Below are 26,189 nucleotides of genomic sequence, written 5' to 3' on the forward strand. Positions count from 1 at the left end.
CGTAACAGGGAACTATATTCAACATCCTGGGATAAACCATAATGGAAAAGAATATTAAAAAAAGCATGTCTCTGTGTATAACTGAGTAACTTCACTATACAGCAGGGATGGACACAACAGTGTAAATCAACTACAATTAAAAAAAAATTTTTTTTTAACACATAAAATCTTTACACATGAGAGAGATTTATCAATCTGTTCTTTATAGATACAGAATGCATGATGGGATTGGTTAAATAAGTGACCAGAGGTCAAACAGCAAACCCATAGTTGGGAAAGACAGAACTCAGAACTCTAGCCCAGATGTTATATCTTTCTCATAAAAGGATTAAAGAAAACAGTGTTAGTAGCTAGTTGTATAGGGAAGAGGGGAGCAGGTAGAGAGCCAGGGTAATTCTTCTATTGAAAAAAATTTGCCACATAGACCCACAGTGTACATTACCTCAGTTACTTTTCTTTCTACCTCTGTTCCGTCCACATAATACACATCTGTGATGACACGAGTGACAAGTGTGCGAACCTCACGAATTGTTCTCATGTGGCGATGCAAGACATGGCCATGAGGGGGCTGAGGCATATCAAACTCTTCCTCTCCCTATGATAAAAAATAGAGAGTCTCATTGCAAACTGTCAGAATCACAAGTCAACTGCTTCATGATGAGCACTGTTCAGAGGTTCCATGAATTTAATGTGATGGAATTTTCCCGTTGCTTTGTTTCTATTCACCTATAGGTAACACTAGGGATGGACCAGCTGTCTAGCCAGAGGCTAGGAAATGTCTGTATCAGTTTCACCTAAAACAACCTATTCCTGCCTAAATTAAAAGCATAACATCTAGCACTTATATCTAGGATATTTAAGTGAAACTTTGACCCCCTAAAAGCACATTGAGATTGTAATCCTTCTGATTTTGTTGCCGACTTGTCAATCAGCATTCAAGTTTACACTTACAACAGGCTCTTCAGATAAAAGGAAGGCATTCTTTAGAACTTTATATAAAGCAATAATATCTGTTAGTCTCAGTGCAGTCTGTTTTTTCTGCATTAGTAAGTGAAAACTACGGTATATTTATACCTGGAACAAGACACACTGATTTCTCCTAGAATTAAATATGAAATATTTGATCTATTCCAAATAAGAGATTGTAACTAAAGAGTTGAGCTAGTGTCCAGAAACAGAGAACATTAGCAAATTAGGATTTCATATCTAGTTGCACCATAATCAGTTATATATTTTAAATAAGACCCTACATTTTTATGACAACTGTTACCTACATGTTTTCTCATAACACCTAGATCACATTTATCCATATCCAAGCCCCCCACCCCCCTTCTACCCCATGGCTCTGCAATTGTGAGAGGAAATGCACACTTTTTTCTCCCACCTTATTTCCCCTATAGTAGAATGATTTTACTTTCTGCAGTCAGTGTCAAGGTATCTAAGTCTTTCAAAAGAGTTATATTTACCACTGCAATAATGAGTCTGGTTTTTTCCTGATAGTGTGGTAGTAATTTACCTAAAGTAATTACTCTGAATAGTTTGCACTCCAACTTCATGTTAGGGGTGAAATATCTACTAAAATTATGTGAATAGATATAAATAAAATAAAATGCGTGGAAACTTATTCAACCAATTCCTTAAAATACTTCTGTATATACAACTCTGGTTAATGAATGGTCAGGGCATACGTCAGTCATCAGGGTGTATCAGAGCCATGGCAGCCTGGACTTCCTGCCTGCACACACAGGGGTCTAAAAGGTTTCAGTGCGCTTTATATGTCCCTGAAACGCGGCCAAAAAGCCTCCCTGTATTCTTCCATTACAACAGCCAGACAAATGATCACTTCAAGAGAGATACCTAAATAAACATGTCTGATAGAATAAGAAAGGAGAGAAGGGAAAAAGGGCAGATAAAAAGAAAGTTATGCTTACTCTCTTCAAATAGTCTTCTGAAAAGAGTTTTCTGTAAAGATAAATAGCTTGAGGATCTTGTTATAATTAAGGGAAGATAAAATAAAAATAAAACCGCACTTTCACTTCATAGAAAACCTGGCTTTAGGCCCACTTGACACATAAATGGAAATGTAAGGAATGTCAAATGTAGGCTGCCTATGTTTTTCTCTGAGTACTGAACTGAGTCCTACCCAGACTGCAAGGGATAAAAAAGCACTGATGCTTGGAAAACCTCCATACAGCATTCCTCATTTTCCAACCATTCTTCAAAAGATGGCACACCAACCCCAATTTCTGTTACTGTACCCACCATTTATATTTTTTAATTGCGGTAAAATATACTTAACATAAAATTTACCATTTTAACCATTTTAAAATAAACAGTTTGTAGCATTATGTACATTCACATTATTGTAAAAACATCACCATATCCACCTCCAGAACTTTTTTATCTTTCTCAACAGAAACTCTGTATCCAATCTGCATCTGTATTTTTTTTAGCACTTTTCTTTCCTTAGCAGGAGCAACTAGCTCTTAAATATGTCATTTCACTCTGTATGACATAGTAGTAGTACAGCATACGTGGTGGTTGTGCTGGTAACAGCTGCAGTAGTAGTAGTTAAAACAATAATAATCAATAGGTTGTAGCAGTAGCCAACACATATTGAGCATTTACTGTGTGCCAGACCCAGTGCTAAGAGCTTTGCAAACTTTATCTCAACTTTCACAACATCCAGATGCTGTCTGACTCCAAAGCCTGAGCTCTGGCTCACTGGCTCCCATCATCATGTTGAGACAGGAACAGAGATTATTTCCCTCTTTGACAGAGGGAGAATATGAAGAAGTAAAAGAAAATACAATCTAGTGGCACCCACATGATTGCTGTCTTTAAGATAAACTCTTTTTATAAAGGCAGAGAAACCTAATTACTATGTGGCAGAATCAAACACTTTAAATTAAGGGCGAAAATAAACAGCTGCAAAATAGGGTCTGATGTGCTACAGCCCCTATATCCAAAAGGCTATGCTATTTTGAAACTTCCTGAATTGATAAGGTCTTAGGTCTCAGAGGCTGTGTTACTATAAAAGGCTAATATAAACAGAATTTTTGGAGAGGCATGGATAAACAGAACAAGACTACACAAGCTGTGATTTAAAAACAGAAAAGCAACATAGCATAATGAAAAGAATACCGATTCTGAAGTCAGATATGCTGAGTTCAAATTCCAGTTCTGCCACCTACTGATGGCAAAATCTTGGGCAAGTTACTTAACCTCTCTTCAGCTTGGTTTCTTTACCTGTGAAATGGGAATAATAATACCAACCTCATGGGTTGTCTTGAGCACAATGCTGATATACTGTAGGTGTTCAATAAATAGGAATTATTTTATTTTTATAAAACAAACAACTTGGACCATTCGAATGAGAGGCACATCACTAGTGAAGCTTTCCTAGGCAGATCCCAAGTGAAGATGATCTACCAGAGCAACTGAAAAGGCAATTTAACCACTATTACTAATGAAATTTTATGAACTTCCTCTTGTTAGCATGTACATTACTACCACCACTTCTTACCCACTCAATTTTCACTAGTACCTACACTTCCCTACTCTATTCCCAAGAAGCTGTTCTTCTTCCAGTCTCACGTTCATCAGCCCCAAACCTTTTCTTCCCAGTATGTCTATTCCTAGCCTCTTTCTGCAGTCCCTGGTCACCTGGGGACTTTCCCTGTTAGTGTTCTTTGTTTACAATACTGTGATAAACTATCCTTCATGCTTCTTCTACTCCTTCCTCCTTTACTTTCTACTCTCTCAGTTCCTGGGAACATTGGTTAAATAGACTTGGGGGACAATCAATTAGCTCTTATGGTTATAAAGGAGGATGAGAAATGATGGCAGAAGGAAAGATTGAATGTAGAAAAGTATTACAGGACCCAGACTATATTCCTGGCTTTCTCTTCCAGTAAAGACCTACTTGACAAACTCTAGCACTATTCCATTTCCCTGAAAGATTATCTTATTGGCTACAGCTACCCATAATTTTCACTACCCTATCCCAATATTGGATGAATTGTTTTTATCCTTTAACCACTGGTCTGTATAAAACTGTTAAGAATTATCATTAAGTACAAGTACCACAACTTAAATTCTCTGGGAATCCAGAAAGTTGAAAACAGGGCCCCTGAGGTACCCTGTATGTTCTCTCACCTGGCTATGGAGTGACTCTGTATCATCCCCAGGAGCACTGACTGGTTTCTCACCACTCCCCCTCTCAGTCTGAACTGTGGCATCTTGTTTTCCAGAGTTCTGGTCCACTGTACTGGTCCCTTGTTCACACACATTCTTTACAGTCTGAGTTGCTGCTGAAACAGTTTCGGGGACCCAGAGGGAATGCTCTATGGTCTGGATTCCTACATTATTTTGGCTGGGCCTTTCAATCAAGGCTTCACTAGATTTTTCCTGACTGGTATTCTGTCCTTCTTTCTGGCCTTCTGGCATATCTGTCTCCATTGCTTCCCCTTGAGGACTGGATGGCTCCTGTGTGGCCATCTCCAGGGAGGTAGGAGAAGCAGGGTCTTTGACAGGACTACTGGGCTTCATAGGCTGTTGACTCTGGCTGGTCCTTTGGTCACCTTCTAATTTTCCCTTCTCCTCTTCATCTTGAGTACTTGGAAAATGCAGCAAGTTTCCCCTGAAAATCAAGAACATAAAGAAACCATGTCAAAAAAAAGAAACCATATCAAGTAAGCAAGTGTATACGTGAGTGTGAGTGTGTGTGTGTGTGTGTGTGTGTGTGTGTGTGTGTGTGTGTGTCAAGGGGGAACCATAATTTGACACTCTGAGATATGTGGGGAAGGGTGAAAATGAGGTGACCGAGTATATGACCTTACAAGATTTCTCATCATAATTTCACTCCTGTGAAAAAATAACGGTGCACAGGACTATTCCACGATGATGGTAAAATAGCCATAAAATTTCTTCTCTCCATTAGCTATGAACTCTGAAAACTAACACAGGAAAACAAGGTAAACAAAGGATGCAAAACCATTATTAAAGTCATAGACACTGTAGGCAACTTAGGGATCTACTTCAAAACAGATCAATTAGGTCAAGATGTCTCATTTGGCTTTATTAATGGTTCTAATATTCCTTAAATGACTCCTAGCATTCTAGATACTGTTCATTACGCCCCTTGACTAATAATTTTAGGAAAAGAAACCCAATCTGTAAAGGAAAGAGTTGTAGGTGAGATTCTATCTTTGCTAGCTATATTGACATTATCTACAACTAACCATTTCAGAATGACTTGGTTCCTCACAGTTCAGGGTCTTTCTTTTCATTAGTCTTCCCATTTGGCTATCAGTGATTTATTCATATATCCCACAAGCATTTGATGCATGTCTCCTACAAACCAGATACCATGAAGCCCTGAGGTGCCTAGGAGCTTTCTTAAATGCTCTCAACAATACACCAGAATAAATAGGCCCAGATTAACTCCAAGTGAGCAGGTTACACAGAAACTTGACATTCACATCTTATTCATCTCCACACTTAAAACACTTAACACGGGGTTTAATATAAAGTGCTTAGGGCTTCCCTGGTGGCGCAGTGGTTGAGAGTCCGCCTGCCGATGCATGGGACACGGGTTCGTGCCCCGATCTGGGAAGATCGTACATGCCGTGGAGCGGCTGGGCCCGTGAGCCATGGCCACTGCACCTGCGCATCTGGAGCCTGTGCTCCGCAACGGGAGAGGCCACAACAGTGAGAGGCCCGCATACAGCCAACAAATAAAAATAAATTTAAAAAAAAATGAAGTGCTTAATAAATTTACTTTCAACAAAAGAATGTTCTCTCAATCAATTAACTGCAAAAATCTACTTTCAGATTAACTAATTGTATAACTGTGTTCATCATATAGAAAATGCCCATAACTTCTAACTTTTTAGTAAACCATAAGTTGAATGCATCACTGTACTATAAAAAACAACATACTAATGCATTTTTAGGTTGCGTTAAATATATAATAACCAAAATAAACATAAAAAGAACCCATTCTGAACTGACCATGGAAAAACATCTGAAATGTTTCAGGTCATCATATTTTATAAAGCATAAACTGAGATATACCCAGAAGATAACATCCAGGATGATAAAGGGTCTAGAAACTATGTCACATGCTGTTGTGTTTGGCCAGAGAAAGATGGAGCCATCTAGACAGAAAAAGCTGTCCCCAACTTGGGAGGAGCTCTCACCCTTAGAAGCTGAACTGACCTGGGTAGACAGAAAAAAGAAGCATGAAGAACTCTTTGGGGCTTGCTCTGCTCTGGATCTTGGAGAAGAAAGAGAAAAAGAGAAGTCTCTGAGGTTTCTATCTTGCGCAGCTCAGTTTACCAAAACAGGAGATCAAAGTGGGATTTAGAAAAGAGTTCTAGCCAAAGAGAGCCTGGTATGCATTTGGTTGTTAGAGCTTGTGTCTTCTCTGTCAGGAACCTCAACTGAATGAGGATATATGGTCCAGTGAAGAATAGGTAAGAATAAGATCACCAGAAGACAGACGAATAACACCTATCTGGTTTATAAGTGATCATACATATAAATTACTTAGCACAGTGCTAGATACACAGCAGATGCTCAATTGATATTAGCTGCATAAGACAAAGTATGAACTGAATACCCATGTTTGAATCTTTAAGACATCTAACATATCAAGAGCTGAGCAATAATGAAAGTGAGCCAAAAGCTAGAAGGGACAAGACTTGATTAACCATTTCAAGAATTCAATTACCATTGTTCCCCGCACTTTAAATAAGCCTAGACATTTTACCTCAGAAGCTATTTATTTAGTGTAGAACTTCTGAATAGAGTTTTACTTCTAAAACAAAGCTTTATTTTTTTCTTTGTTTTATTTTTGACTTTTTAATTCTTAATTGACAAATATTAGGCTGCTTTTTTCTCCCAAACTGTTAACTGGAACTCCTCTCTCTCTAAAGACTAAAGGTATCTCATGGCAACATCAGCAATATTCAGCAGATTCCTGTCAAATACCAGAATTTTGGTATCTATCTTTCTTGGGTTAGCATCAGTCAAACAAATAAATGATGTTCAATTCACAGTCACTTCCCTCCAAGAAACATCTATCATAAAGATGTGGTATATTAATCTCCCAAGAAACAATAAAGAAGGAAACTTCAGTACCAGAAAAGAGACAGAAGAAACTCAATAATTGTAAGAAGGACCACACTTCTCTTTCTTCATTAGTTCCAGCTACACAATTCTACTCTGGTCACTGTATGTCAGATTTAGAAACTGATGCAAAGAAAGCAAATTTTAGCAGGGAAAGCCCGGGTAAAATTAATCCAAAGTGAAACATGGAAGAAAAAACCTCCATATTTAATAAACTTCTAACCATTCTGTTTTGAGTGTAGGTCTGTCTGCGGAGGAACTGGAATCAAAACCAGCTGGAGTGCTTCCCTGGTGGCACAGTGGTTAAAAATCTGCCTGCCAATGCAGGGGACACGGGTTCAATCCCTGATCCAGGAAGATCCCACATGCTGCAGAGCAACTAGGCCCGTGCACCACAACTACTGAGCCAGTGTTCTAGAGCCCATGAGCCACAAATACTGAAGCCCATGCACCTAGAGCCCGTGCTCTGCAACAAGAGAAGCCACTGCAATGAGAAGCCCGTGCACCCCAACGAAGACCCAACGCAACCAAAAATAAAAAATAAATAAAATTTTAAAAAACCAACAACAACAAAAAACAGCTGGATTCTCAGGCCCTTGTTCTACCAAGGTTGAACAAAAATCACCAGCATCCTAGTCTATTTTAAAACAGTCTCTAGTGGGAAGCAGATGCATAGCACAGGGAGATCACCTCAGTGCTTTGTGACCACCTAGAGGGGTGGGATAGGGAGGGTGGGAGGGAGGGAGATGCAAGAGGGAAGAGATACGGGGACATATGTATAACTGATTCACTTTGTTATAAAGCAGAAACTAACACACCATTGTAAAGCAATTATACTCCAATAAATCTGTTTAAAAAAAAAGTCTCTATTTTAAAATAGGAAGGCAATACGATGCGATCAATTAATTTCCTAATTGCTGGGTCAACACCATACCATTTTTGGAATAAAACAAGGTGGCATTTCGCCTAACAAGCTTCCTGATACAACAGAGGATATCATCTGGGCTATCTGATTCCCAAAAATACCAACAAGTTCACATTTAATCATCAGAATGTCCAATAAAAGCACTGACATGTTTCTCTTAAATATTTCTATCAGTAAGGAACACGGAAATTATGTTGCAGGGAATTCCCTGGCAGTCCCGTAGTTAGGACTCTGCACTCTCATTACCGAGGGCGTGGGTTCAATCCCTAGTTGGGGAACTAAGACCCCGCAAGCCACGGTGCAGCCAACAAAAAAAGAAATTATGTTGCAAATAACACTATTAGGAATATACCTGTTGACAAAACATTATTATATTCCCTAATTACAAAATCATTGATTTCTAGAGATAAAAGATTCCACTACATAATAATACAAACTTATTCCATTGCCATTACTTATTTCCCTATACTAAATATAAGAACCACATATTCCAAACAAGATACTTTTCTAATGGAGAAGAAATACTTTGTAATTCAAAAACTTTTTTCCCACTTCAGAGCTGTTCTAAGAGATGAAGGAGTAAAGAAATTATGGGATTTTTTTAATTCCATCGAGTCTGACAAACTTTAAATTTTAGATGTTGAACATCTCAGTTTTGCCATATGGGAAATTAAAGAGAAATAAAAAGTCTGTTAAAAGTAAACATTTTCGGCACTTCCCTGGTGGCGCAGTGGTTAAGAATCTGCCTGCCAATGCAGGGGACACAGGTTCGAGCCTTGGTCTGGGAAGATCCTACATGCCACAGAGCAACTAAGCCTGTGCACCACAGCTACTGAGCCTGTGCTCTACAGTCCACGAGCCACAACTACTGAAACCCACGCGCGTAGAGCCCAGTGCTCCGCAACAAGAGAAGCTACCGCAGTGAGAAGTGTGTGCACAGCAATGAAGAGCAGCCCCCGCTCACCGCAACTAGAGAAAGCCCGCGCACAGCAACGAAGAAGACCTGACGCAGCCATAAATAAATAAATAAAGTTAATTAAAAAAGTAAACATTTTCAAACTAAGTAAAAGGAAATAATCTTAGAAATACAGAATGATATATTTTCATAAGTTTATGAAGACTGAATCATTTTAAATTGATAGAACTGGCAGATAAAGACAAAAATCTATATCTATAAAATATTTAATAAAATTTCTGACATCTTATTTATAAATCCACCTAGAATATGTCACAGTCCCTCAGATAAAAGAGTAAGCTCAAGTTCACAAAACAGTAGCAGTATATTCCAGATTTTGCTACCAACCATTTTGTGAATCAATGTAGCCCAAAAGATGCTATGAAAATAATGCTTGCCTGATGGGTACAGAGGGGGAATCCTGACTTCGAGCCTCATCCTCTTGCGGGGCTTCACAGACACAGCTAAACGCAGACATGGTCTTCTGGGGACTAAGAAACAAATTAAAGCAATATACTGTGTTAGTTCTGAAAGGAAAAGTACCTCTGGAAATTATCCTTTTAGGCACAGAGAGAATAAAATCCTTTCTCTGAATCTGAAAAATCTGAATACCAAATATTTGATGACATTAAGGAATCAATATCAGTTTTAAAAGCATGATAGTAGTACTGTGGTTAAGTTCAAAGTAAAGAATTCTTATCTTTTAGAGACAGCATTGAAATATTTACAGATAAAATGATATAATGCTAGAATTAGCTTAAAAATAATCCAGTGGAGAGGAGAGTGCTGGAAGTATTTATAAATGAATCAAGACTAGTCATAAGTTGGTAATTTTTGACACTGGGTGATGAATATATGGTAGTTCATTATACTATTCTCTTTACTTTTGTATATGCTTGAAACCTTCAATAATGAAATGTGTGAGAGAGAAATAAGATGGCAGCAAGTAATCTGAACAGTGCCCAGTTACAGACAACACTTAAAAACAGCGGTACTGCTTCACCTAAATGCAGAGGAAGCAGTGATCATTTAAACTGTGCTACGTGCTACAGAGCTTACTTTAAATGATTTCTTATGGTGAACCCAATGGTTAAGTAAATAGTCAAAGATTCTTAAAATCTAGATTCTCATATACAAAATTTGCTTCACAACAATACCAGTGAATCTCATTCCATGATCCACCAATCCAACCCTCTGCCTCAAGTTTTCCCCCTATTTTTCCATCCCTACATTCCATCCAAAGGATCCAGGAATCTTCAGCAGCATATTCTGTTCTCTCTTAACAAGCACGTGTACAGACTAATAACAAGTTGTGTCGGGTACACAATTCTGTTAAAACCAAAGAGATTTCTTCAACATATCATTAAAGAGTTTTCAACTGAATAAGGATTCAAAGGTACTTATCTTTCAGATTAAATATGCAAAAACTCAGAAAACAACCAATCTCTCTAGACACAGCTTGGTACAAATCAAAGGATTCAGATGGGTCAGAAACTTCCAACTAAGGATCAAATTTAGTCTACAGACAAGCAGGAAATTTTATTTTTAAAAATCCTGATTTCTCTTTACAAATTTAAAGATTTGGCAGCAGTAGGTGTGCATGGTAATGACCGGCTGGAAATGAGCAAGGGCTACCCCCCCCCCTTTTAAATGGGACACACGTTCAGCTGGCCATCATCGTCAACATTTCATGCTCTTGCACCTAGCCTGCTTTACTTACGTACAGTACCTGTCTAGCCTGATTTAAGAATCCTCACTTATATTTCAACAACCGCTGGTAGTATTTTCATACTGGATGACTCACGCCAGAAACCAATGAAATAATTCTATTCTCACGGGCCACCAGATGGCAAAGCTTACCACCAAAGCCTCAGGATGGGGTCATACTCATCCTCAAAGCATTACAGCATTCATGACAAAGCAAAAATAACACTTCAAGGCTGTAGCTAATTTGGCAGGCAGAAGAGAAAATGGCCTGAGGCTATGGGGGGGGGGGGGGCGGCGACTGACTGTAAAAGGAAAAAGGTCTATGGCTATCTCCTTAACCCTGTTTCCTCACCAATAGCAAAAACAATCTCAATCTCACCCACAGAAAAAGAAAAAATGGCACTCCCACATGAACAAAAGGGAGAAAGGGAAACACCATTAAATATCTTATTCTAAGTATAGCAAAAGCTTTATTAAAGTATTAATAAGAAAGCCTAGGGTTACATTCAACACACTGCTAAATCCTTTATGCTGAAGTTTCATTTTAAGTTTTTTTCCTCTCTTGATAAATTATCTTCCCCTCATTACCAGTGGCTTTGTATATTAAACTCCTCTAAATAGCAACCAGCTCTGGTTACCTGGTAACAGCCTCAGCAACAGCAGTAGATCCATTTTTTCTTTCACCAGTTGCTGGCTCTGAATAAAAACAAAAGCAAGTAAAGAAAGGAAAGAGAAACAGAACTCAGTATCACACCTTAAAACCTTCTCTTAAAAACCTGCTCAAACCCAATGATACTCTAAAATAATGCTTGGATTTCAGAAGCTTCTGAAGGCCTCCTTTCACTATGACATAAAAAAATAATAATAAAAATGAAAAATAAAAACCTGCTTTACTAGTATTTGCAACAAATAATAAAAAGGAAATGGGTAAGAATAATAAGTGAACATGAAAAGACTTAACATTTTTTTTTTTTGCAGTACACAGGCCTCTCACTGCTGTGGCCTCTCCCGTTGCGGAGCACAGGCTCCAGATTCGCAGGCTCAGCGGCCATGACTCACAGGTCCAGCCGCTCCGCGGCACGTGGGATCCTCCCGGACCGGGGCACGAATCCGTGTCCCCTGCATTGGCAGGTGGACTCTCAACCACTGCGCCACCAGGTATGTCTTTCTGACTTCTACCAATTTTCTTTCAAACTTCCTACAGGAGACTATTCAGTTTCTCCAGAAATACAATATAATGAATTACTAAGCAGTAACATTTAAAAATGAAAATGAAACTTCTGAATCTCAATCCATCTCTTCTCATACAAGTAAAAAAATTATGTAGTAAAAAAACACAAAATTAATAAACAAAAAAATTTTAATTTAAAAATTTTAAAACAAATTTAAAAAACTTCTAAAAACGTTTATTAATCTGAAACTAACACAACATTGTAAATCAACTTCAATAAAATTTTTTTAAAAAGGAAAAACTTTAATAAAATCAATTATGTAGGAAAATGTCTCAGGTTCATGCACAAATTTTAAACAGTGTACAGTTTTAAAAGAACCCATACATAGAAGGTACTCAAGTTCTTCCCAAAGTGCTTTTGGGATAGATATTTGAAAAATAAAACACATTTTCAAGAAAGAATCTGTAGCAAAAATTAAAGGTCATACTGAAAAGAATCCTATAGTCTCAAAGCAATGCTACTAATGCCTAGGGATTAAAATTTGTTCATTTACAATTCATTCCAGCCTTAGAGAAAATAACAAATATTTTTAAACATTTCTAAAATAAGTCATAACCCAATATAATCTGAATAGTCCATCAAGGAGGCAGCTGAAGTTTGGTGGTTAGAGCACTGGCTCTGATACAGAAACCTGGTTCAGGCCCTGGCTCTAGCACTTAGCAGTCCAACCTGGGGGTAAATTTCATCTTCTGAGTCAGTTTCCTCATCCATAAAATAGGGATAAAAAGGGACCAACACGGGAATTCCCTGGCAGTCCAGGTGGTTAAGACTCTGCACTGCACTTTCACTGCTGTGGGCCTGGGGTTCAATCCCTGGTCTGGGAACTAAGATCCCACAAGCTGCAAAACCAACCCTCATAGGTTTGTTGTGAGGATAAAATGAGGAAAACTGTGAGTATGGTGCCCGATTATCAGGAAAGGTAGGAAAATTTACTAATATGGTCATCTTTAACATTTAGCTCCATTTAAGGTCTTCCCAATTGTAATTTCAAATCTAAAGATTCAAAGCTACCATGTACTCTCTCTTGGTAAGTCCTACTTGATTTCACAGAAGATGACAGTAAGGATGGAAACATGAAATACTTTATTTCTACTGAGGTTCTAATTTTCAAATCAATAAGCACTGAGAAACGGAATAGCACTATAATTCAGAACCAGACTTCTGGTTCTTGGAACTACTTTGAATTCAGGCTACTTTATTTACTAGCTGTGTGACTCTAGAGAACATGCCCAACCTTTCTGTGCCTCAGTTTCCTTACCTGTAAAATGAGAATAACAATAGGATCTACTTTACAGGTTTGTTATGAGATTTAATGAGCTGTACATGTATGGAATATATGCCTGGCATATAGTAAGAACTCAAAATATATTAGCTAAAATTTCTTTTCTTTGGTCTCAGAGAATGAGAAATCCGTATTCAAGTCCACTCACTCTATCTGTGGTCTTTGAAAGCTCCCCTTCCATCTCTCTCTCAGGGGTCTCATTTTTAACCCATCTCTCTTTTGGAGATTTCCTTTCAATCTATAAACCTGCTCAGGTATCCCTCAGTCTAAAAATGAAAAAAAAAAAAAAAAAAAAAAACTCCTTCAGTCCTGTATTTCTCTCTAACTTGCCATATTTTTTCTTCCTTTCTCACATAAACTTCTCAAAAGTAGAATACATTTGCTGCCTCTTCTCCTCCCCTTCACTCCTCAATTACCTTCAGTATAGCTCCTACCCAAACCACTATACTGTAATAGTTCTTGCTAGAGTCACCAAATGGATCCTAATTGCCAAGTCCAGTGTACATTTTCAGATATATCTTACTAGACCCTCACTTCTCCATATAACATTGTTGTCTTCTTTTAACTCTCCTTCCCTTAGGCTTCCATGGCGTTATACTCTCCTAGTCCTCTTCTTGGAATATTCCTTTACAATCTCCTTTATAAAACTTCCTCTTCTAACGCCATTAAACCACTTTTACAAACTACCTAATGGAAGAATTATAAGCTTTAGAGTCAGATGGATCTGCTTCACACTCCAGCTCCACCTCTTACCAATTACTGTAACCTCAGGTTTAAAACCTCTCTTAGTCTCAGTTTTCTCACCAATAAAATGGAAATAAGGATATCTATTTCAGAGTGCTATCATGAAAACAAAATGTAGATATAAAGTCATTCTATATTTTTTCCTCTCTCTTGCTTCCATATTTAACTGGTCCCAAGGTCCTCTCTATTCTACTATTCATCTCTCAAATTCATCCCCTCACCTCCATCCCCACTACTAATGACCCCACTTCCTGGTTAAAGACTGCATTTGCCAGGCAGCAGAATAGAAAATGGGCAAGGAAAGGAATGATGAACAAAGGCACAAATTTTTCAAACATTCAGCTGATCCTTTAAAAAAAGCAAATCTGATCATATTACTCCCTTGCCTAAAATTCTTCAGCTGTTCAGCATGATGTAAAAGGCCTTTCAGAATCTAGTCCCGACTTTGCAGCCATTCCCTCATACCTTCTCTGTATTCTAGCCACACCAAACAACTTGCAATTAATGTGGGAAATAGCTAACATAAACCTACAATGTGAATCCACAATCGTAAATTTTCTACCCACTTCTGAACTCCTTCTGATTATGAAAACCAATTAGTTTATATAGACACAAGTTTAATACAGAGATACAAGCAGTACCACAGAGGTTACAAAACAGAACATCTGCAGTAACATTAACAGTGACTAGCCTAAAACAAAGAATTAAATTCATGAGAATAAGACTTTACAAATACATTTATAATTATAAAAGTATCATCATTAAAACTAGAAGATAATTAATACTTCCAGAAGATGTGGAGCTACCAGTTACCCAAGATTAACACAAAATAAAACTTACTTTCCAGACTAAACTGCAAAGACTCTTCACTCGCTTCCGTCTCAGGACTGACCAATTTCATTCTCAGACACAATTGATCACCCATTTCTGGGGCAGCCCCAGAATCTCCTTTTTCATTCCCAAGCATGGGGTCGTTGGTCTCCACCATGCTTTCAGACATGACATCACTGGTTGCTATGGTGCTTTCGGGATAGTTGCTAATACCTGAAAGAAGGGAGGCAGGGGGAAGGAAGGAAGAAAGAACACTAAAATACAAATATGAAAAATAACAATTCAAGGTCATCAATTTGCCTGTTTGGCTCCATAGCTCTGCAGGATTGAAGAGGATTCCTAGGATAGATCCTGTCACAAGTATCAACAACTACGCACTAGTATTGACACCTGGTCTTAAGAAGAGCAACAGGATTCAGTTCCACTTCTGCATCTGGACAAAGGATGCTGCATGAGCCCTCAGCCAACCCACATCTGCCAGCATCAAGCATAGGTAGCAGGAGACTCCAGACGGCATGATTGTTACCTCCCAGCACTGACTAGAGAAAACAAATAGGTTAATGTAGAAGACTACCAGCTGCTTCAGGGAAGGAGGATCTAAATTTTCTTCCCCTGTCAAGCAGCAGACTGATTAGCCAAGGTCCTGAATAAACAGTACTTCTACCCTACCTGCTACCTCTTCCTCATCAAACAGCTCTGTATCATTGCTTAGCACTCAGAGTCTATGGCCTTGCAAGTAATAGAATAAAATCTTTATAAATATTCTTTCTTCCTTCCTTCCATCCTTTCTTTCCTTCCTCTCATCACTGCTCAACATCTCCTGGGAGTAAACTCATGGAATCAGACACCACAACCTTATTCTTCCTAAGACAAAAATCAATCTTATCAGGCAGGCCCAACTCCTCAGATATAAAAGAATCACTGGCATAAAGAATGATATCTCAGAAATTCTGCTTTAAACATCATTACATTTTAATCACTCACCAATAGGAGTACTGTGTCTCTTGGGCTCCAATTTTAGGTGCCCAATAAGAGGTGGAGTTGCACCAGTCAATGGTGGAATAACATCACCTTCTTTAGGCAAAGTAAAATGAAATGGAGTTTCTGAAGAAAACAAAAAACAAAACAAAGATAAACAAAAAGGAAACCAAAACAGAAGTATAAAAAAAGCAAAAGTGAGGAGAACTGCAAGAAATATCTCAATTATTCTTTTCCTTTGCTCCCAAATTCTGCCTCATTCCCAACCCCCCTCACCAGGCCTCTCAACCAATTTCCTACTATTTTCTCTGCTCTGTACAACCATCAACAGGACTGACACAAAGTAGACAACCAGGGGCCAGGCAAACAGAGGAAGCCCAAAAGTTTGGAGGCCTGAGGAACATGGGGTCAAAAGGAACTGAGAAACATCTGAGCCTCAAGACAGTAAGTACATATGGGGATACTCAGTGATACAAAGTTGGATAGTTTCAAATCTAGACGTTTTAATTTTGTGTAATGCTAACCCAAGGAGTTAACTTATAAGCTTTAGCAATCTGTAGGATTCTCTATGTTAAAATCTGATGTTAATATTTAAAATTTACAATCTACTCAAAGAGGTGACAAAGGATTTCATGGGCTAAAGCAGGGGTCCCCAACCACTGGGCCTGCTGGGAACCGGGCCGCACAGCAGGAGGTGAGCAGCGGCAAGCGAGGCTTCATCTGCCGCTGCCCGCTCCCCATCGCCTGCGTTACCGCTTGAACTATCCACCCCCCCCACCCCCGCCTTCCGCCCCACCCCCCACCCCATCTGTGGAAAAACTGTCTTCCAAGAAACCGGTCCCTGGTGCCAAAAAGGCTGGGGACCGCTGGGCTAAAGGACTTCAAAATACTCATTGGTTCTAACAGAAATCATTTGGGTTTCACAGTTCCGCAGTACTGACCAGCATTTCACTCTAGGCCACAGCGGTAGTGTTCATATCTAAATCTCTGTGCAATGGTAAATCTCACATATATGAGCATCTCCATTGTACACATTTCGGTTAGTCATTATTAAATTAAACATTTGTCAAGAGACAAAACTTTACTTTTTAACTAGGTCTCAGTTCCAATTTCTAATCAGAATCAGCAAATTGCCAAAATCACATTTTCTGATTTCCTAATTATCTCTTTTAATAAAACGACTAAGTTTGGGAGAATAAAAGAATTACTCCAGATTGCTGTTCTTAAACCTGACAGATGAAAATTTGTACTTACTTTCCTGGAATGGCTCAAGATAACTATAATCTGGCATACCCAGTCACTATTCCTTGTGAAAACAGTTTGTCTAATGTGCTTCCCAACATCGTCAAGCAATTCTCCAATTCCCAGCACACACTTAGCGGGTGTCCTACGAAGTTAACTCAATTCTGACACTATCTACCCAGAGGTAGCATCAGATCCCACAAGTTAAAGGCTCAGTCCCACAAGACTGCCCTCACTTAAGACATCAGTCAGAGTCCAGGCTGTTACCTGTGCTTCTAAGCAACTGGCTCTACACTGCAGGTTCCCATGACACTTTCCTCACGTTCCATTAATTAGCTAGAGCTACTTGTAGTACTCAGAGAAACATTTGCTTATGTTTACCAATTTATTATAAAGGACACAGATGAACAGCTATATGAAGAGGTACATAGGGTGAGGTCCAGAGGGTTCTGATAGCAGGAACTTCTGTCTCCCTTAGAACTGGGATTAGATACCCTCCTGGCTCATTTATCAACCAGGTAACATCAAATTTGGTTGTTCACGAGTTTTTATAGAGCTTTAATCCCCACACCCCCATCGAGGAAGTTGGTGGGTGGGGCCGGAAGTTCCAACCCTCCAATCACTTTGTCTTTCTGGTGAACAGCCCCATCCCTGAGGCTATGTAGGGAAGATCCCACCCTAAATCACCTCAATAGCATTACTCAGGTGTGACAGAAAGGGCTTAAGCTTATTCCTATCACTTAGGAAATTACAAGGGTTTTAGGAGCTCAGTGCCAGGAACTGGATGAAGACCAAATATATTTCTCATTATACCACATTTTTCTTCTTTCATCTCTTCCCATTCCACTTCCACCCTTCATTATCTTTAATATCAAGCACACCTTGATATTTTTTCTTCAAAATCACAAAACAACAACAAAAAACATCTCTTACATCTACATGAAAGAAAATGAATTAGCAACTTGAAGGGATGAAAAGAGAAAATGAATGGACTTTAGAAATAAAGGATGAAAAGTACACATGCACTGCTAAAGAAACTGTGAAAAGCAGAAGTGGAGAATCTCAACGTCATTATCTAAATGGCAAAGGATTCCACCATAGTTATAGCAAAAAGAAATGGGTTGATAGGTAAGCATTCATTCTCTGGCAACTCCTTAAAAAGCAAGTCCTTTAAGTTAATAAAGAACTTAAAAAATATACAGAAACTAAAATTTAAAAAAAAAACCACCTCACAAAGCATCATACGTTCCAAAGATATATTTTATAGAATTTTCATTCCTGGAACAACCACCTATTCTGCTCTCTTGACAGGAACCATCCCTCACATTATGATCGACCATTCAGACTTCTGAAAATATGTATAAAATCTCTAAGTACATCCTTCTACGTGACAAACCATAATACGCAAATGTAATATGCAGGCGTTAATTACAGAAGACTATTTATGAAAAGTTATCTTAGCACCACTGATCTAACACATCACTAAAACCTAATGGAAAATTGGCTCTTATACAGGCAGCACTGCCACTACCCTTATCTGGTCTTCAATGCCTCATTCCTGGACTACTACAACAACCTATCAATTACTTTGTCTGCCTGAAGTCTCCCCCTTTCCCCAACCCACGATTCTTTCTGTATAGCAACCAAAGCAACCTTCCTGTAAAACATGACTTAGATCGACAACAGTATTTAGATGTAATGAAATTATAAAAATCTTCAATAATATAGAATATTAGGTCATTCAGACAGTTCTTTACCATAACTCAACAGAATCAGAGAAACTATATCATACAGTTTTATAGTAGGAAAAAGCATAGACTTGGGAATCAGGAGACCTAAGTTCTAGTTCCACTTCAATCATTAACTAGCCACATGACTTTAGGAAGAAGAGACTGAACTCAAATATCGGCTAACCTCCTTCTCAGCTCTAACATTTCTCATTCTGAAGAGGAAAAAAAATATTCATGAATATAAAGCCTAATGAACAGGGGGAATTTTGAGATTAAAAAAAAGTACTACTAATAATCACTCCTAAACAAGAAGTATAAACGGGACTGTTCCAGGAACGCCAAAAGGTATGATCACCCATACTGATAGCTATGGTGTTACCTAAATACTGTTTCTCATTTCCATATCCTTAGAAGCTTGCTTTCTTAAGTCTGTATTTTGTTTTTATTCTTTTGTTTTTGGAGTTTGCTTTGTTTACTTATCAATTGATTTATGGCTGCATTGGGTCTTTGTTGCCGTGCATGGGCTTTCTCTAGTTGTGGCAAATGAGGGCTACCCTTTATTGCAGGGTGCGGGCTTCCCATTGCCATGGCTTCTCTTGTTGCGGAGCATGGGCTCTAGGCGCACGGGCTTCAGTAGTTGTGGCCCACAGCCTCTAGAGCACAGACTCAGTAGTTGTGGCACACGGGCTTAGTTGCTCTGCAGCATGTGGGATCTTCCTGGACCAGGGCTCGAACCCGTGTCCCCTGCATTGGCAGGCGGATTCTTAGCCACTGCACCACCAGGGAAGTCCCTGTTTTGTTTTTAAATTATACTAACTTTGGACATTCAGAAAGTTTGAATTCTTTTCAGCTAATGTCATACATGACATTCTAGAAATATTTCAGAAAGTAATCTATATTCTCATTCTTGACTTTATAAAGAACACAAGCTAACACCTTTCCCAGTTTAAGGTTTAAGATGTATATATGTTGAACCAAATTTAGAAAGTTTACTTAATGCCCATAAGGAAGAAACAATCCACAGAGTTTTGAATATGATTTAACTGTGTAAGGTAATCAAAAAAGATCCCTGTACTACAAAGCCACTCTCAAAATATAAAAATATGGAACAAGGTTGGAACCTAAGTAGAAAATACCAGATTGGTACAATTTCTAAATACTTAGAAAATTCATGTTGATTACTCCTGAGTTATAAAGCTGATAAAAACCTCAACTGATCTCTGATTCTAAAAATAATTACAGCTACAAAAGAAAAATACAACCCCAAATTTTAAATATCCCAACTATTATTGGTTGCTCATAAACATAAATCCAAGTTAATTTTCAGCCCTGATGTAATAAGCATGTGGTTCTCTCCTACCTTCCATTCCAAATTATAATTTGGTTGGAAACACAGAACAATTTGTAATCACACTTACCACTAGAGCTTTCACAGAAGCTTTGTGAGGCATGGGCAGAGGCTTTCTCCAGTGGCTGGGCCCCTACACCTGAGTCCAGCTGCTTTGTATTAGCCATTTTTGAGTCTTCCCTTAATGTGCTAACTGTTGTCTCTTTTGGTTGGGTCTGCTGCATTTCCTGGCCAGGTCCTGGAGCATCACCTGTTCTCACTAAAGTCAAGGGAGGCTGTGAAGAGTCTGCCTCTACAGGTTCTTTTTCTGCAGTCACTGATTTCAGATCTCCTTCACATTCTGCACTCTTTTCTTCTTGGGTATCCGCTCTATTCTCAACACATGGTTCTATTTCTGGAGCATCATCCTCCCACAACTGAGAATCTGAGCATTTTTCCACTACCTCTAAAGGTTCAGAAGAAACATCAACTCTGGGAGATGGTTCCTTCACATCTACAATGACAACACTCGAGTCCTCTGAAGTAGCTTCTTCCCATGCTTCCTGATCCTTATGTTCCAATTCTTGGTCAAGTACTGGAAGCTTTTGGGGGGAATCAATACTAATCACACTGGTTTCAACTTCCATAGCTTCCTGGCATTCTTGTTTGGGGACTTCCTTTGGAAGACCCAGCCCCTGGGACTGAGTTTCAGTCAGAGAAAGGTGCAATGCAACACTCTCCATATTTTCTTCTTTGGGCTCCTCTCCTTGACTTTCACAAGGAGTCTCAGGGATTTCTTCCACCTCAGACCCTGAAGACCCCTCCTCTGGATGATGTTCTTTAAGTTCTATAGCTTCCTCCTGATCTAACACACTAGAGAGTGCCTCAGATCGAGTAGCTGGAGAGGGAACTGCCTGACTACCTGAATCGCAAGTGAGATCAATACAAACGTCTTCCGCCACAGTCTCTTCTCTGCCTTTGCAACCATCAGCTAAAATACTAATGTCGTCTCTGCTTTCTGTGTTAACCCTCTTTGTTTTATCATCATTCTGATTCAGTTCTACTTGGCCATCTTGTGCTGGATTAATCAGGATACTATCATTTTCAGCAAGAACAAGTTTAGAATTGAGAACTGGAGACATGGGTTCCGTATCCTCAATCTGTGTGCTTTCTCCATCTTCATCAATCCTGTGAGAACTCAAGCTTTCTATCTTTGGGGACTGACTATACTCACTTGTAGAAAGCATCAACTTACAAGAATCCCCTGTCAAAGAAAGCCCAAGATCCTCAGAGGAATTCTTTGGTTCAGTCTCTGAAGTTTTAGAATACTCAACAGTCAAAGATGAACTATGCAAACCTCTATCCTTCTTCTCATCATTTGATCGTTCTTCCAAACTTGGAGATGGAATGAAAATGTCCTAGGGAAGAACAAAAAGACACAAATAATCATTTTGTCATAATCGTATTTCTTTTATATCTAATCCTTCAATTCTAAAATTTCTAAATCTAGGGCCATAATCACCAGCCTGTTCATCAACACAAGTCACTGTTTAATGCTCTTCTTGTGAATCATTGATCTAGAATAAGCACAATCCAAACAAAAGCCTAAAGGTATTAACTTAGGTAGGAAGACACTTAAATTTAACTGTATACCACTACTAAAATCATATCATACACTGTATGATGGGCCCTCAATTATACAGGAATCACGTGAACATATGCCTACACAGTTCACTTCGGTTCTCACAAAGTGGGAATATATACAGGCATAACTCAGAGATACTGCAGGTTCAGTTCCAGACCACCACAATACAGCAAGTCACACAAATTTTTAGGTTTCCCAGTGTACATAAAAGTTGTGTTTACATTATAGTCTATTAAGTGTGCAATAGCATTATGTCTTTAAAAGATGTACATACCTTAATTAAAAAATACTTCATTGCTAAAAAAATGCTAAATGTCATCCGACAATGATGGATTGCCACAAACCTTCTATTTGTAAAAAATAAATTATCTGCAAAGCACAATAAAGCAAAGTGCAATCAAATGAGGTATGCCTGTCCTTATTTCACATCCCACTATTTCAAAATATGCTAGCATTCATAAAGATGTAAAATTCAAAGTTTACAATAATATTAGTCAACAGATACCATTACATACCAACAAGGAAGGCTGAAGGTAGTAAGACTACATCCTGTTGGTTAGGATGTGAAACTGTCATACACTGCTGGTGGCAATGCAAAAGCTAGAGCCACTTTGGAAAACAGTTTGGTACTATCTTCTAAAGTTAAACATACATTAATATTACCATATGACTCAGAAATTGTACTTGTAGGTAATTAACCCAAGAGAAATAAAATCATATGTCCACACAAAGATGTAGTATGCAAATGTTCACAGCAGTATTATTCATAATAGCCCAAAACTAGAAGCAACCCAAATGTTCATCAATTGGTGAATAAATAAATTGTGGATATCTGTATTACAGAATACTACTCAACAAAAAAAAGGATTAAAATATTAAAACTTGCCAGAATATGAACGAATCTCAAAAATATGCTAGGCTAAAGAACTCAAACACAAAACACCATACACTTTTGATTCCAATCATGAAATTTTTAAAAAAATTTTTGGCTGTGTTGGGTCTTCGTTGCTACACACAGGCTTTCTCTAGTTGCAGTGAGCGGGGGCTACTCTTCATTGCGGTGCACGGGCTTCTCATTTCAGTGGCTTCTCTTGTTGCGGAGCACGGGCTCTAGGCACGCGGGCTTCAGTAGTTGTGGCTTGCGGGCTCTAAAGCGCAGGCTCAGTAGCTGTGGCACACGGGCTTAGTTGCTCTGCAGCATGTGGGATCTTCCTGGACCAGGGATCGAACCTGTGTCCCTGCATTGGCAGGCAGATTCTTATCCACTGTGCCACCAGGGAAAACCTATATGAAATTCTTGAAAAAATAAAACTATAGTGACAGAAGGCAGATGAATGCTTGCCTAGGGTAGAAGAGTGGATGGGGGCAAAGGATTATGAAGAAACTTTTTAGGGTGAGGAAACTGTTCTGTACTTTGATGGTGATGGTGGTTATACATTTGTATACAACTACCAAAATTCATCAAACTATACATTTAAAATGGCATTCTTATTTATGTAAATAATACCTTAAAAAAAAGAAAATAACCCAAAGCTAAAATATGTTTTTATTAAGAATTTAATTTGTTATTTTGCCTAACATAAATGCTGTAACGCTCTAGACATAGCTGGTAAGGCATTCATTTCCTATTTTTAAGGGAATGAGGAATCAAAATAGGTTGCCAAACATTCTGTATATTCTATAACTTCTGGTATTTCAATGTCTGGTGTTACTGTTTACACTTTTAGATTATAAAAATAGTCTTAAATTTCAATCTGCTCATATACTCTGAGGCATGACTGAGTATAAATTGGTTCAACACTTCTAATGGCAATTTGGCAATACACGACAACAGCCTTGAAATTTTATATACCCTTTAGTCCAATAATTCCAGTTCCAGGAAATTATTTGATGAAAATACACTGGGATTTAGCTACAGTGCTTGCTGTTCAGTACTAAAATTATTATTTGGAAAAGGAAATAATATAAAATATCTTAAGTATCCACTGATAGGAGATTCATTTAAAAATTATGATACACCTACATGATGGAATACTTTGTAATTACACAAAATTGTAGATGAGTATTTAAAAATATAGAAAAACATTCAGGCTATGCATTAAATAGAAAAGTTTTTAGTTAAAACATATATGAATATATATTTTATTGTGGTCTATACATTTTTATATAATTTTCATTTTTTTAAGTTAATAAATATATACTATTAAAAAGTTATGAAAAACAAAACAAAAAAGTTATGAGCAGTTACTTGAGACAGGATAATTGATGATCTTATTTTCACTTATCTGTATATTATACACACTCTACAAGAAAAATGTATTTACTTTTCTTGTAAAAAATAAGTCATTTTACAAAGGCTTATAGTTAAGACATTGCTAATAAAATTATAAATACCTTTTTAAAAGTCAAACTCATAAAATAACCACTTTAAAGTGAATATTTACAATGTGCAACCACCACCTCTATCTACTGAAATGAAAATGAAGACATTTTCATCACTTCAAAAGGAAACCTCAGGGACTTCCCTGGTGGCACAGTGGTTAAGAATCCGCCTGCCAATGCAGGGGACACGGGTTCGAGCCCTGGTCGGGGAAGATCCCACATGCCACGGAGCAGCTAAGTCCGTGTGCCACAACTACTGAGCCTGCACTCTAGAGCCCGTGAGCCACAACTACTGAGTCCGCGTGCCACAATTACTGAAGCCCGTGTGCCTAGAGCCCATCCTCTGCAACAAGAGAAGCCACTGCAATGAGAAGCCCGCACACCACAACAAAGTGTAGCCCCCGCTTGCCACAACTAGAGAAAGCCCGTGTGCAGCAACGAAGACCCAATGCAGCCAAAAAAAACATAAATTAAATAAATTTAAAAAAAAAAAAGGAAAGGAAACCTCATATTCATTAAGCAGTTGTCCACATTCTGAATATGTTTTAAGTGTTATCAAAGTAAATACTTACGTGATATCTTTTACAGAATTTTTTCAATATATGTATAATTTCAGTTAGCAAAGTAAAACTTCAGGGGCTAACCAGCCTATCAATAAGCTGTACTTCTTAAGACTGCCTGGATCTAGCCTCCGAGTGTCTGGCCCCTAATAATCCACAGCGCTGAGGCTCCCTGAAGGCCTAGTCAGAATAACAAAGTTAAGTGAAAAAACCACCTCAGGGCTCTGGATAAAGACTGACGAAGAACTGTCAGGACTTCGTTCAATGAGTCAACCAGTCTAGATTCAACAGACATAAATCCATAGTATCCAACCAGTCAAAAACTGGTCTCACACACACAGTTTAGGAGCCACACAAACAATCATCCATACTCTGACTTGTCATCCCCAAATTAATACGTATATCAAGAATGAGAAAGTGTTAAATATCAAACTATTTTCTCCTAATCCTCTCCTCAGCCCTCACATCCTGGTGAAGGGTCGAAGAGGCTATGAAATTAACAAACATATTAGGAAAAAAAGAAAGAAATACATGGGGCTTCCCTGGTGGCACAGTGGTTAAGAATCCGCCTGCCAATGCAGGGGACACGTGTTCAAGCCCTGGTCCAGGAAAATCTCACATGCCGCGGAGCAACTAAACCTGTGTGCCACAACTACTGAGCCTGTGCTCTAGAGCCCACGAGCCACAACTACTGAGCCCACGCACCTAGAGCCCATGCTGCTCAACAAGAGAAGCCACCACTCCCACTCGCCGCAACTAGAGAAAGGCCACGTGCAGCAACAAAGACCCAACGCAAACAAAAATTAATAAATAGATATTACAACATCAAAATTAGGTTCACTTGGACTTCCATAACCAATTTACAGAAGAAATAACAGATGTGCAAAGGTGAGTCATTAAGACTAACATGTGGGCTTCCCTGGTGGCGCAGTGGTTGAGAGTCTGCCTGCCAATACAGGGGACACGGGTTCGTGCCCCAGTCCAGGAAGATCCCACCCGTAAGCCATGGCCACTGAGCCTGCGCGTCCAGAGCCTGGGCTCCACAACGGGAAAGGCCACAACAGTGAGAGGCCCGCGTACCGCAAGAAAAAAAAAAAGACTAACATGTAAGGAGTTTGATACATAATGAAAAAAGTACGGAACTTCCAAATAAAAACAGTGGATTTAATACACACATTTTCTTTAACTCTCTTCCAAAATCCCACTAAGCGATGGTAAAGGGATTTTTTTTTTAAATGCATTTTCAAGAAAAACAGGGATTTCCCCGGTGGCGCAGTGGTTAAGAAGCCGCCTGCCAATGCAGGGGACATGGGTTCGAGCCCTGGTCCAGGAAGATCCCACATGCCGCGCAGCAACTAAGCCCGTACACCACAACTACTGAGCCTGTGCTCTAGAGCCCGTGAGCCACAACTACTGAAGCCCGTGAGCCTAGAGCCCGTGCTCTGCAACAAGAGAAGCCACCGCAATGAGAAGCTCGCGCACCGCGAAGAGTAGCCCCTGCTCACCGCAACTAGA

General features: G+C 38.8%; 1 protein-coding gene across 3 annotated transcripts in view; it reads right to left on the reverse strand.

Annotated features, from left to right (window-relative positions):
* TP53BP1 (tumor protein p53 binding protein 1) overlaps nt 1-26,189 on the reverse strand; it is a 65,609-nt gene that overhangs the window by 20,026 nt on the left and 19,394 nt on the right. For all 3 annotated transcript variants that reach the window (XM_065870917.1, XM_065870915.1, XM_065870916.1), the window contains exons 11-17: nt 20,179-21,505; nt 15,795-15,914; nt 14,820-15,023; nt 11,360-11,417; nt 9,413-9,505; nt 4,159-4,642; nt 443-595 (exon numbers count right to left, since the gene is read on the reverse strand). In XM_065870917.1, the coding sequence (XP_065726989.1) occupies nt 443-595; nt 4,159-4,642; nt 9,413-9,505; nt 11,360-11,417; nt 14,820-15,023; nt 15,795-15,914; nt 20,179-21,505 (2,439 nt within the window). The remainder of the gene's footprint in view (nt 1-442; nt 596-4,158; nt 4,643-9,412; nt 9,506-11,359; nt 11,418-14,819; nt 15,024-15,794; nt 15,915-20,178; nt 21,506-26,189) is intronic.

Source organism: Phocoena phocoena, chromosome 2 (genome assembly GCF_963924675.1).
Source record: "Phocoena phocoena chromosome 2, mPhoPho1.1, whole genome shotgun sequence".
Classification (NCBI taxonomy): domain Eukaryota; kingdom Metazoa; phylum Chordata; class Mammalia; order Artiodactyla; family Phocoenidae; genus Phocoena; species Phocoena phocoena.